General features: G+C 41.0%; 1 protein-coding gene across 3 annotated transcripts in view; it reads right to left on the bottom strand.

Annotated features, from left to right (window-relative positions):
* The window catches only part of RGS17 (regulator of G protein signaling 17), an 86838-nt gene that overhangs the window by 20860 nt on the left and 52409 nt on the right, over positions 1 to 13569 (bottom strand). For 2 of the 3 annotated variants that reach the window (XM_070417443.1, XM_070417441.1), the window contains one exon: positions 2000 to 2089. In XM_070417443.1, coding sequence (XP_070273544.1) covers positions 2000 to 2089 — 90 coding nt within the window. The remainder of the gene's footprint in view (positions 1 to 1999; positions 2090 to 13569) is intronic. The other variant, XM_070417442.1, reaches the window with a different exon arrangement.

Below are 13569 nucleotides of genomic sequence, written 5' to 3'. Positions count from 1 at the left end.
GGTAGAAACAGTCTCTACATTCATTGTTTGCAGGGCAAACTGAATTTTTCATTTGCATCTGATGTAGATTTTCATTTTGAAGCCACAAGACACAGTTTCTCTTTTCATTTCTAGTTTTTTTTTTTCCATTTATCTCCGGATCTAAAATACATTGTGTGCACTTGTCACATACTTTCCTAAACTTTAATAATGATTCTATTAAATACAGGGTGGGTCAAAAGTAGGTTTACAGTTGTTCCTGTGGAAAATAATGCAATCTATAATAATGAAAGCATAACATGCTAATTAGACCGGACGGCCGAACGACCTTCTGGACGTCATTCCGGATGTCCTTCCAGACGAAGCTGTGGTGGTGGGGACCGAGGCAGAGGCGGTTAGGGGTGATCAGGCAGGCAGGAAAGTGGTTAGGGGTGATCAGGCAGGCAGGTAGAGTGGTTAAGGGAGATCAGGCAGGCAGGCGAATGGTTAGGAGTGATCAGGCAGGCAGGCAAAGTGGTTAGGGGTGATCAGGCAGGCAGGCAGGTGAGCGGTTAGGAGCCAGTGGTCCCGGATTGTGAGAGGAATGTCTGACTGTCGGTTTCAGCCCGACCCCCCCGAGGGGTCCCAGATTGCAAGAGGGTACAGGCTGGGCTGAGGGACCTCCCTCCCCCATGCACGAATTTCATGCACCAGGCCTCTAGTAATTACATACTCACAACTGTAAACCTACTTTTGCCCACCTTGTATTATAAATGCATTGTTACCCATGAATGGAGATATCACAGTGACAGAGCCCAGGGCCCTTACAATGACAATGAGGCCTTTTTAGAGATCTACATTCAGGTTTTCAATGACTACTTCCCTGCAGAAACCACCAGTTATTTCTCCCTTTGCTTATACATCTAAGAAGTGAAAGAATGAACTGGAGATTCTTATGGTTAAACTAGAGGCCTGGTGCATGAAATTTGTGCACTCGGGGGGTCCCTTAGCCCAGCCTGTGCCCTCTCGCAGTCGAGGAGCCCTCGGGGGATGTCTGAAAGCCCATGAGGAGCGGGCCTAAGCCAGCAGTCATACATCCTTAGCGCTGCTGTGGAGGCAGGAGAGGCTCCCACCACCACCACTGTACTCACCAGCCGTAAGCCCGGCTTGTGGCTGAGCAGCACTCCCCCTATGGGAGTGCACTGATCACCAGGGGGCAGCTCCTGTATTGAGCATCTGCCCCCTGGTGGTCAGTGCACGTCATAGCGACCAGTCGTTCCTCCGTTCAGTCGATTTACATATTAGCCTTTTATTATATAGGATTGATCTTGCTTTCTCATTCATTGGTCTATTTAATAAGTTTCCAACTTAGTCAAAGAAGGTATACATACCTTTTTGAGCAAGTATTTTAAACAGATTTTTGCTATTCAAAACTGTGTGAACTTCCTCATTCATTTAAAAAAGTTCAAAAGAAGAAAAATTACTATGAAGCAGCAACATTAAAACCTTCTCATAAGTAGAAAAAGAAAGCACTATAACTCCACAAATATTCGACTCATGTTTTGATTTAATTCTATAGATTCAGTTCTGCATTCAACTTCTCATTTTGGATAAAATACTTGGATAGAGTCTGTTCTGAAGGACATGGGACTGGATGCCAGCTGGGTGCCCTTCCTGACAGACTTAGATAATTCCATATCTTTTGTGTGTGTGTTTTACATTGTTCCCACATAAAGAGAACAACTTCAGGAAATATTATCAGAAAAGAGAAGTCAGGAAATAGGGCAATTTGGGGAGCTAACTCATGGAACAATCATTATTTTTGAAAGAGAAAAGTCGGGCAATATTTTAGCTGATAGCTTAACATAGCTAATAGAAAAGTAAATGAAAAGTAATTGCAATCACAAAGATCTCCCAGCTTGTAAATTTATTTCACCAAATCATTTTGAGGAGTAACAGGAAGCAAGAGCTGATACTTAAGTACTGAGTCAAGGTAATCAGTATCTGATTATAAGACACAATTATAATGTGAGTCACTCACCCTTCCTCTAGGACCTGGATACTCTCCATCTTGGTGGTAAGCGTGGGTCTTTCTGCAGTTTCTGCTCTCTCTTCGTTCCTAACAGTGAGGCTGTAATGTAGCATAACACTTTATTTTGTCTAGGGAAAACCAATTATTGAAAGAAAAGAAAAAATTTGCAAGAAAACATTCCACGGAAGAATTTTACTTTCAACGATGTGAGAATATTTAGTGTACAAAAAGAGCAATGCCATTTTTAAATGATGGGTAAGCCCCTTTCAACGAAGGCAAAGAGAATAATTATTTAATCAAATTATAAAATAATCAGAACTCAAAAACGGATACCATTATACATTATGACTTCATCCTTACATAATTTAAATTACTTAAAATCCCTGAGATACCTACATGATTCTATGCTTTGATAGATTTTTCCCCCATGGATACCATCCTTCCTCCATCCACTCAAGTTGGAACTACTGGATTTATATTTGATTCTGTTTTTGCCCTTTCACCCTAGTTAATCAATTTCTGATGTCTCCAGAGGTTCTGAATAGGAGTGCATTGGATGAGAGGAATCTCTGTGTCTCTGGACATAAATTTAGGAATTCTATAGGATTACAGGAGCCAGGGCAATCCCATGCACAGTAGTTCACAACAAGACTAAGAATGGTCTGATTCAGGCTCACTCTAACTGAGTAGCACCTTAAGGTGGAAGATCCAAGGTTCTAGATGCAGACTAGACATAATGAGGGAGATTTGGGGCAGATACTAAGAAGCAGGTGTGGAGGATGACTTGGAAAAGTTAAGCTACTGGCTTAGCAAACTGATCCCTTTATGTAGAAGCTGAGGAGCTTCAGGGGAGCCTGTCAGATGGCAAAAGAAGTTCAGAGAGCATCCCTTCCTTTTATTCATTCGTTCATTTTTCCAACAAGAAGATATGGGAACTATGATTTTCTAGTGCCTATTATATGCCAGGCACTGTCTTTTTATCTTTTATTATCCCCATTTTATAGATGAGCAGTGAATCACAGAGCTGTGTGTTACATGGGCCCAACGTCAGACACTAACTATGGGTATGGTTGGAATTTGAACCTGATTCGGGCAAATGACCTTGCTGATTTTATTGAGTAACTATTATGAACCATGCTCCCTGACAGGCACTGACACAACAAACTACTCACTATGTGAATGAAGAAAAGGGTCACTCAGTACGGTTGTGGTGGAAAGAAGGAGTTTAGTGGGAGACAGCTTCCAGCAAGTAGTTACTCTTAATCTGCAAAGTTTGGCATTTGGCAGGGGAAGCAGAGACAATGTCTCGTGAATCCCTCCTTTCATCATCAGGTGCAGGGGTGAGGGTGGAGAGAATGGAGCAACGGGAAGAATTTAAGCAAGAGAGGCCACTCTACAACGGAAGCGAGACCAGCCAAGGACATTTAGTTGAGGAAGTTGACTACCTGGAGAAAAGTGAACCCAATAAGAATTGGAAAGGATTCTTTAGTCAGAAAAAGGACACATCAATGAAAAAACAAAACAAAACAAAAAGTGAATAAACCTAAGTTCTCTTCTAACCATTTCCAGGGAGAGTGGCAGATTTATTGGTGCAGGACCATGGCGAGAAACGAGTAAACCTCCCCAAAAGTGGTGTGGCCCCAAGAGTTCCGGGAAGCAGTAATGACAGCTGCTTGTTGCTCAGACACCCAGCAAGCTGAGTTGTGTCCTGTGGGAAGGCAGCCATCCCAGAGCCGACGGGTAGGAAGCCATGGGGATACAGGGAAGCAGGATTCAGGGAGAGCAGCGCAGTCTCTCTCTGTGCCCGGGGGTGGGGGCTGCGAAAGGGTTTGCAGACTGAGGTAGCCTAGGAGACCTCAGTCCTTCATGGTGCCACACACAGGTCAGGGCTGTGTTTAGGAGAGAGTCACTGACTTCTCAAAGTGTCTCTGACAGGAGTGCTTCTCTGTAATTTCATGTATTTCCAATACTTACGAAAAAATGGGTGGGAGGAGGTTGACATTATTCTGTGAAACTTCCTGGGAGAAATTAATGATGCCAAATGTATAAAATATGAAAATTTTTGATACATTCTAGAATAGTGGTTCTCAACCTTCCTAATGCCTCGACCCTTTAATACAGTCCCTCATGTTGTGGTGACCCCCAATCATAAAATTATTTTCGTTGCTACTTCATAACTGTACTTTTGCTGCTGTTATGAATCGTAATGTAAATATCTGATATGCAGGATGTATTTTCATTGTTACAAATTGAACATAATTAAAGCATAGTGATTAATCACAAAAACAATATGTAGTTATATGTGTTTTCCGATGGTCTTAGGCGACCCCTGTGAAAGGGTCGTTTGACCCCCAAAGGGGTCACAACCCACAGTTAAGAACCGCTGTTCTAGAAAGATCATATTTAAATAGGAAATGCTCATTCTGCCAAGCTTTACTGAGCTTATATGTGTGTGCGCACACACATCGTGAGGCACTATAAAAAGTATGGGGAAAAAAAGCTTGCTTCTGTTGATTAAATAATACATTTAAAATTATTTTTGTTACATTTTCACACAAGTGCAGTGTGACACACAAATGCAAGAATTCTCCATTTTATACAACATCTTAAAATAATTTTTTTTCTCTATGGTGTCTGCTGTGGAATATTAAATCTGGAATCCACACGCATGATTGACAAGTTTCTGAACATGAATTCTGGCTCTCCTATCTGTTTCTGTGATATTTACAAACATCCCAAATGCCACCATATTAGAGTGATCATTATGAAATATCGGGTTGTGTTTATATCTTTCATTTCTTACAGATGGTAAAATATGGACTCACATATGTATTAAAGTGACTTAAAATAGACATTTAATAAGTGCTTAACTGTCCACTGTTTGCTCCATTTCTTGATATAATATTGGACACAAAATAGTCCTGTAGAGAGAAACTGACAAGTGTCCTGTTAATCAACCTGCCAATTCTTGAAAAATCAGTTTCAAAGCTTTATTAGTCAAGAACCACTGATAATGCCATTTTAAGATAAAAGGAAATGGAGAAAATGATCGGAGAGTTGCTACTAGACTGCCATTTATGTCTTGGGAAGGACTAATGCCTGTCCCCAGTTTCACTTAGTCTTGCTCTAAGTAATACAGTGGGTTTTGTTAAGATAAATTTGCTTTAGATCAACATATACATGTTGTATGTGCGGGAGAAAAGCTCTAAAAGAAAAACATCAAGTTTAACAATAATGAGGAGTCACGTGGAGACTTTTTACTTTCCCAGTGTTTGTAACATTTTCAACGAACCTTTCTACGTTTTAAACAACTAAAGCTATAAATAGAACAGAATGCATATACAATGCCCACAGTGGGAGTCCTGATCAAGCTTAACTATTTAAGGAAGAGGATGCCAACAACCTAGGCTAAATTTGCACCAATAAGCACTTACAATCCCATTAGACATTTTGGAGGATGGTGACTCTGAGACGGGAGAAATACAGTTGGTATGTTACTGAAGATCAGGAAATAATGCCTTCTTTGTGCATGGATGGACTTTTTGGTTTGTTTTCAGGGAGTTTGGAGAGTGGGGTGAGGAAAACATCGCTGGCTGCCCATGATAGCATTTACCTACTGATTTGTCATCATGGATACGTGCGGGGCCTATTTTGGAAGACAGTTCACTTTTGTAAGAGAAAACACCTGGTTCTTAGACAGAACCGTTGAAATGGGCAAATAAGTGAAGACAGTGCAGTAGCCATGGTAACTCTGGGATAGAGGCTGAGCGCAAAGCTACATGTTTGTATAAAAACTTAACTGAGGGATCGATAAGATGCCTAAGTTTAATGCACTATGACATGAAGGTTCAAGAAGGAACCCCTGTCATTGTTAAGGCGTATATTCTAGTATGCTCACACCATGATTTCAGTGTTTCCTTTTTTATTTAACAGCTTCTGCCTCAAATTTCCCAGCGCAAAAGCGGGGTCAACACCCTTCAGCTTCTGAAAAAGAATCGGTAGGTCATCCTTGAAATGTTGCATTTTCCTCAATCAAAATATCACGGTGAAATAATACCACAGCTTTGTTTAGTGGTTGACAACAATTTATAAATACGCCTGAGACACCTGGCTTATGCAACATTGCCTGGGTTGGAAATTCAAGATCACTGAGGCCATGGCCGGGTAGATCGGTTAATTAGAGCATCATCCTGATACGCCAAGGTTGAGGGTTCGATCTCTAGTTCGGGCACATAAAAGAAGCAAGCAAAGAATGCATAAGTAAGTGGAACAACATACTGATGCTTCTTTCCCTCTCTCAACTCAATAAAAAAAGATCAATAAGACAGGCTGTGAAATCGAGGAGCTCTAGCAGGTGCGTAAGCATCACGGGGCACTGCACTGAGAGCTAAGATAGAGGTTTGCACGGGGTGTTTTGCAGACACAGGCGCAGTATCTACAACTTTGCATGAGAGAACTGAGAAAGGCTTTCCAGGGGAGGCAATGATTAAACTGGATTGAACAATGAACGGGCATTTGCTGGATGGAGACTTGGACAAAGGGAGTTCCAAATAAAGGGGGGAAAATGTGTGAAGGCTGGGAGTTGCAAAAAAAAAAAAAGAAATGTTATAAATGTAGGACAAAATGGAGAGACCAGATGTTTCAGGGTGGAAGCAGTACAGGAGAACAGGCAGTGAGGTGTAGTTATGTCAAGGCCACAGGAGGAGACTCCAAATATAGACCAAACCTCCTTCAAGATGATTCTGGCTTTCCATGCTTTATCTTCCTCATTTCTAATGGGGACAGTGGTAGTGCCCTACTGCACAAGGCTACAAAGTAAAGATTAAAAACTGTGACAAAAAGGCAAATTATTACACATGCTCAATTGAATGGGAGGGCCAACTGGTTGCATATTAAAATGATAATTCCAATTTTACCAAAGAACTTTTTTTCCTCCAAAGAACTTTTTACCTCAACCTGAGGAAATAAAGACTGACACCTTGCCATCATTATACAACACCTCCTCGTACATTGCCTTGCTACTTCTTTCTCACAACAGTCCTGTAAGGTAGGCAGGGATTTGTTATTAATTATTCCCATTTTATTTAATAGGAAACAGTCCCCAAGGCTGACGTACATACTAGTAATGCCCACACCAACACATGTCAGTGTTACCATTGGCATGCATGTCTTCTGACTTCTTTGTCTCACGCTTATTTTCGCTATGCAATGCTGCTTCCCTTTATAGAAAACATTAACTATGGAATGTCACCTTTTTGGTTATATACAAAGATTGGTTGCTCTGAAATGTTTGGGAAGGTTAAGCCTGTCACAAACCAGTGTAGTAAGGGCAAATGCCCCCTCTGTCAGCGTTTCCCCACAGCCATCTGTCTATAGGAGTCATTGCCAGAGGACCCAATATACAACAGATATTGGAGAGAAGTTTTGTTTGTGTGTTTTTTAAATATATGTTTTTATTGATTTCAGAGAGGAAGGGAGAGGGAGAGAGAGCTAGACACATCAATGATGAGAGAGAATTATTAATTGGCTGCCTCCTGCACATCCAACACTGGGGATCAAGCCCACAACCAGGGCATATGCCCTTGATGGGAATCAAACCCAGAACCCTTTAGTCCACACGCCAACGCTCTATCCACTGTGCCAAACCAGCTAGGGCTGTTAGAGAAGGTTTAGACGGCAAAGCCTGGAAGACAAAGAGAAGAGGTGATGCCACTTATGACTGAAGACCAGGCATTGCTACTGCAAAGAGTCTCCTAGGAAGTACAACTTGCTCCCATCAGCAGAGATCCTTTGGGGAGAAGGGAGAAGGGAGAAGGGAAGAGAACAGCACTGATTCATGGCTTAGAAGACGCCACACAAAGCAGAAAAAAGGCACCAGCAGGGCAAGAAACATACACCACCCATAATTTCAGACATCTCAAAACACAGGTAGAGTCAGCCTCTGACTTGAACCTCTTCTCTTTCATTCATACATTTTGGTAAGACTTGTTTTTTGAATGGAGTACTGTATGTGGGGATGAGAATGGTGGTTAGAAACTTGTATGGAAATATAATACAACACGTTTCTAAAAAAATATCGCCTCTGTAAATACTCTCCCTACTTTTTATAACATGTATCATGTGTCATAAAACAAGTATTTCAATTAGCTTAAGCTTTTGTGTCATAAACTTGAACCTCTCTCAAAATTAAATAATCTGCTATTGAAAAATCTGTCCACTAGATGGCTGTGTTGCCCTTATAAATATAATGTTTTACTTAAATCAGAATAAAATTGAAAAAAAGTAATTAATTACCCTCATTTTATTTTTGGTGGTGATGGTGGGGGTGAATCTATTCTTTTGTGTGTGGAGGTTTGATAATTATATGTTTTAAAGCATTTGAAAAAAGTCATTCAATTTTTCTGAGAGTGAAATTATCAAACTTGAAGAAGACAAATTTAATCTTGAGAGGTGTGCAAAATAACAGCCATTTTCCTTTTTGGTATTTAGAGAATGTTCTGGATACTCTCTGGCCCCAAATCATTTGATTTAGAAGTAATACCTCAGTTTTTTTTTAAAGGCAGGCATAATCCTATTAACATTGTAGTTATTTGTTCCAATAATAAATTATTTTGAATTCTAATGTCTCCCTTGCTGGGTAACATGGATCTTAGGTCATACATTCTTGGAGCAAATTAATTTGAAAAGGTTAACTACCAACAGGCAGAAAGTATTTGTTTTATTTAAAATGTTTTTGAAAAGCAATTAGTTTGGGTTGTATGTAAATGTTTTTTTGTTTGTTTGTTTTACTTTTTTATTGAATGCATTGGGGTGACATTGGTTAATAAAATTATATAGGTTTCACGTGCATATATCATCTGTATATTGTATTGTGTGTTCATAACCCCAAGTCAAGTCTCCTTCCATCACCATTGATCCCCCTTTCCCTCTGGTAATCACCATACTGTTGTCCCTTCACCCTTTTCACCCACCACCACCCAGTTCCCTCTCAGCTGTCAGTCTGTTCTCTGTATCTATAAATCTGTTTCTATTTTGCTTATTTTGTTCATTAGATTCCACATATGAGTGAACTCATATGGTATTTGTCTTTCTCTGGCTGGCTCTCCAGGCTGTAAATAAATGTTGTTTTTTTTAAAAAAATATTTTTTTTTTATTGATTTCAGAGAGGAAGGGAGAAGAGAGAAACATCAATGATGAGAGAGAATCATTGACTGGTTGCCTCCTGCCCCCACCCCCACCCCCCACCACTTCCCCTACCCCGCACTGAGGATCAAGCCTGAAACCAAGCATGTGCCCTAAGCAGGAATCAAACCTGACCTTTTGGTTCATAAGTTGACAGTCAACCACTGAACCACAGGGGCAGGGCTATATATAAATGTTAATCTTTGTTTTTTTTTATGCATAGAAACGAAGAAGAATTCTCTTCATTTTCTCATACTCTCTCTTTGCTACGAATTTCCGTTTACACATGCTTCTGTTTGAAAAGATGGGTTTCAAAAATTCCCTTTTTCTATTGATAAAAATGTTTTACTTTAAACCCCAAGCTGTGTATTTCAGGTTCATCGACACATTGATTTGATGCCAACTGCATTTAAGGGTTTTTTTTCCCCCTTAAAATTAAGAGAATTACAGGACTGATATTTAGATGCACTTTATATAACATACACCAATCATTGGAATCTATTTCAGTTCTCAGGTTGATTGAAATCCTATTTTGAGCTCTTCCTTCAACCCACTGTAATTTTCCCTGTAAGTCATAATTAAGTTAGAGGATGCTTTTGTGGGAAAGCAAATATCTTGGATGTGAAAAGGCTAGAGGGACTTCTATTTAGTTAGTAGACACTGTTATTAAATGGCATGTGCTCATCCAAGTCTTTAGAGGCATCCGTGAAGTTAGAGCTCAAGCTTCTGGTTTTAGTTAACATGTGTCCCTATCATAAGAACCAGAATGAAAATGTTAGGACTGTAGTGGCTGATACTCAGGAAAAAAATCTGACAGGTGCAAGGGTCACTTCTCCATCCAGCCATTCATTCCTCTCCTGGTATTTTCTAGTTACCGTGAGTGTGAATATGCGTGGGCTTGAGGACAATGTTCCTGGGAAAGGCCCCGGTATCTAATGACCTTACAATGCTCTGGGGATCCTGGGGCTGTGTGGTGCCTACTCTGAGGATGCTGAGTGATACCTGTGCTTGTTGACCTGAGAGTTGGGGACGAAGGGCCAGGGGTACAGAATGCAGAAACAGGTTCTGTTACATTCACTGGCAACATCCTATATAATAAAAGGCTAATATGAAAATCAACCAAATGGTGGAATGACCGGTTACTATGATGTACACTGACCACCAGGGGTCAGACACTCAATGCAGGAGCTGTCCCCTGGTGGTCAGTGCACTCCTACAGGGGTAGCATTGCTGTCAGAAGCCGAGCTCATGGCTGGCTAGAGCAGAGGAGGTGGCAGGAGCCTCTTCCGCCTCCACAGCAGTGCTAAGGATGTCCAACTGAAGGCTTAGGCCTGCTCCTCATGGGTAGTGGGCCTAAGCCATCAGATAGATATCCCCTGAGGGCTCCTGGACTGCGAGGGTGCAGACTGGGCTGAGGGACCCCCCCCCCCCCCGAGTGTACAAATTTCATGCACCAGGCCTCTAGTATAAATAGAATATACTAAGCACACAGTGGTCAAATCCTACAAAGTCTGCTAATTTCCTTTCAGCCTGAGATTTTTGAGGAGGTCAGAAATAATACATATCAGTTATGGCTTTTTTGGACAATGTACTGAACCCCAAACTAACTGATGTATATATGTTATTAATCCCATCTTACAGGTAAAGAAACTGAGGCTGAGAGAGGTTGAGGTTTCACAATGTATATCATGAAACAAGGATGCATCTGTGTAATGCCAGTGTCATCCTTCTTCCCTACCCCATGCTGCCTCTGGAAATAGGCTTTATATGAGGAATACATGTTATTAGAATTTATGTGTCATCTTCAAATATGGCAAGACTACATCTATTTAGAATGGATCACATGGAGCTATTATTCCACTATTAGAAAATGGGTAGATTAAAATGGTTCTGTACTTTTATATAACCTACTAGAGGCCTGGTGCACAAAATTCATGCATAGGTAGGATCCTTAGGCCTGGCCAGTGATCAGGGCTGATCTGTAGGGCGACCAGCGGGGTGATTGGGGGGCCCCCGCTGGCACCCACCTTGGCTTGCCTGGGACCTGTGAGCTGGGGGCAGCTCCTGCATTGAGTGTCTGCCCTCCGGTGGTCAGTGCATGTCATAGTGACCTGTCATTCCACCAGTTGTTCTGCTTTCGGTCAATTTGCATATTAGGCCTTTATTATATAGGATATTGCTTTATACAAAAAGCAGCAATGGCAGAAACTTGCTCTCTACTTAGGAACCCATGTTCCTGGATATGAGATGTACTTTAATATATAGTAGTATATGGATAGCTTAAACATAAATATGGATTTTACAGCACCAGATCTTATAATATTTATCAAACCCAATGAAGCGTAATTATTAAAAAATCAACTCCATATTCAAAAGAAGTGGATTTTATTGTCATTTTGACAAGAAAACAAATAACTCTTAAGGGACGTCCTAAAATAGCAGGCATTTTAATGGGTCTACCAGGCTTATACCGTGAAAGAGTATAAGCTAGGCCTAAAACAAATAATGAAGAGTTTTAGGAGAGGGACACAAGTAAAATACTGGTACTCACGTTAATCAGATAGTACAATCATGACATCTTATAGATAGGGTAGGGGTAGTAGCACCATGTCATAACCTCATCTTTTGTATCATTATTGATTCAGAGAGGCTGTGGGGACACTCTTAAATGCCGTTCAGATAACTAGTAAATTTGGCCTGGATTTGGAAGGGCTGAACTTCTTACTGTTTTAAAAATGGAATAATTTGCTTTGATTAAGTCAAGAAAGGAACCCCAGCTTACCCAAGTTAAACTTTCACCCCGAAAGATGAGGATGTCCCCAGACCTTTGAGGGAGGGACACTCATTTTCTCTGTCGGCAGCTTTTCTCTCTAGACTCTTCCTCCCTATACACATTAAGGAGCAGCTTGATTCTCCCCGAGTTCACTGCTAACTTCCCGTTTGGCCAGATGTTGTCAGTTCTCAACCCATTGGGCCTTCCCGTCTTTGTGAGACTGGACTCCGATGCTGTGCTTGCACCTCTCTGACTGCCTCTCCTCTGAGTTCCGTGTTGGCAGCGCTTCCACCGTTCTCTCTTTATTTTATTTTATTTTTTTAAAATATATTTTATTGATTTTTAACAGAGAGGAAGGGAGAGGGATAGAGAGTTAGAAACATCGATGAGAGAGAAACATCAATCAGCTGCCTCCTGCACACCCCCCACTGGGGATGTGCCTGCAACTGAGGTACATGCCCTTGACCGGAATCGAACCTGGGACCCTTGAATCCGCAGGCCGACGCTCTATCCACTGAGCCAAACCGGTCAGGGCCGTTCTCTCTTTTAAATGCTGCTATTTCCTGAGGGTTCAGTCCAGCTCTCCACGCTGGGCCATCACTCTCCTCCCCTGTATACTGCATACCGATGGCTCCAGATGGTTACATCTAATCAAAACTTGCCTGGTGAGCTTCAAATTCATTTCCACACTAGCTCTTGGGTACCTCCAACAGAGCAAGTCCAACTCATCCCCTTAGGCTAAACAACCTCCTATTCCATCCAGCATTTTCCCATTTGATGGAATCACTGTCAACTGGCCACTTGAGCAAGCAATGCGGAGTTATGCTTCCCTCCTCTTTCTCACCTACTGCAAATTCTTGATGGCACACCCTAAGTTTTTCTTGAATCTGTTATCTCTCCACTCCCATTTATATGAAAATATTATGCCATATGTATACTGTAATATTTATAAAACCTATAACACCCAAGTATAATATTTTAATGTATTATTTTGTTTTCTTCACATCTATTTTTTTCTATTGATGATCTAAACACTGCAATATGACACTCAGAAAAAAACAAGCATTTACAGCAAACACAGTCAAGAGTACCAGTTGCCTTAATGGAAAACGGTCAAGGAGTTCTTCTAGTTCTGGCAGTTTCCCCATAGGTAGCACTCTGGTCATATGTAACACAGACTTGGCAGAGGCAGCTTGAATACTATGCTTTTCTAGAGAATGACCTGGGGAGTAATACCCAACATTCATGTCAACATTCCATTACTTACTGAGAATCTGTTACCTATCTCTGTAGAGCAGGGAGAATCTGATGAAATCTAAGGAAATACAACAGTACCGGGCAATAATAAATTGTAATGAGTGAATTGACAAATTCATGACATATAGAAGGCCTATAGTCCTAATGTCCACTTTTTGGTTCTGTGTACATGGCCTGGGAAACCTGGGTTCATGTTGGTAGATGTCATTGTGTGAGTTATAGAAACTATTAAGGAAACTTATCTATGCAATGGTGAAATGGCGTTTCGAAATAACTTTGATTGTGTAAGTTACAAAGCTATTGAGGAGATCTGGCTGGGTTAGTGCAGTTGGTTAGAGTGTCATCCTGATATGCCAAGGTTGCAGAT

The sequence above is a fragment of the Myotis yumanensis genome, unplaced genomic scaffold, assembly GCF_028538775.1.
Source record: "Myotis yumanensis isolate MYYU_CA2020_CCGP unplaced genomic scaffold, mMyoYum1.0.hap1 SCAF_6, whole genome shotgun sequence".
In the NCBI taxonomy this organism is placed as follows: Eukaryota; Metazoa; Chordata; class Mammalia; order Chiroptera; family Vespertilionidae; genus Myotis; species Myotis yumanensis.
Note: the sequence above shows the minus strand (reverse complement) of the source record. Positions and strands in the feature narration are given on the sequence as shown.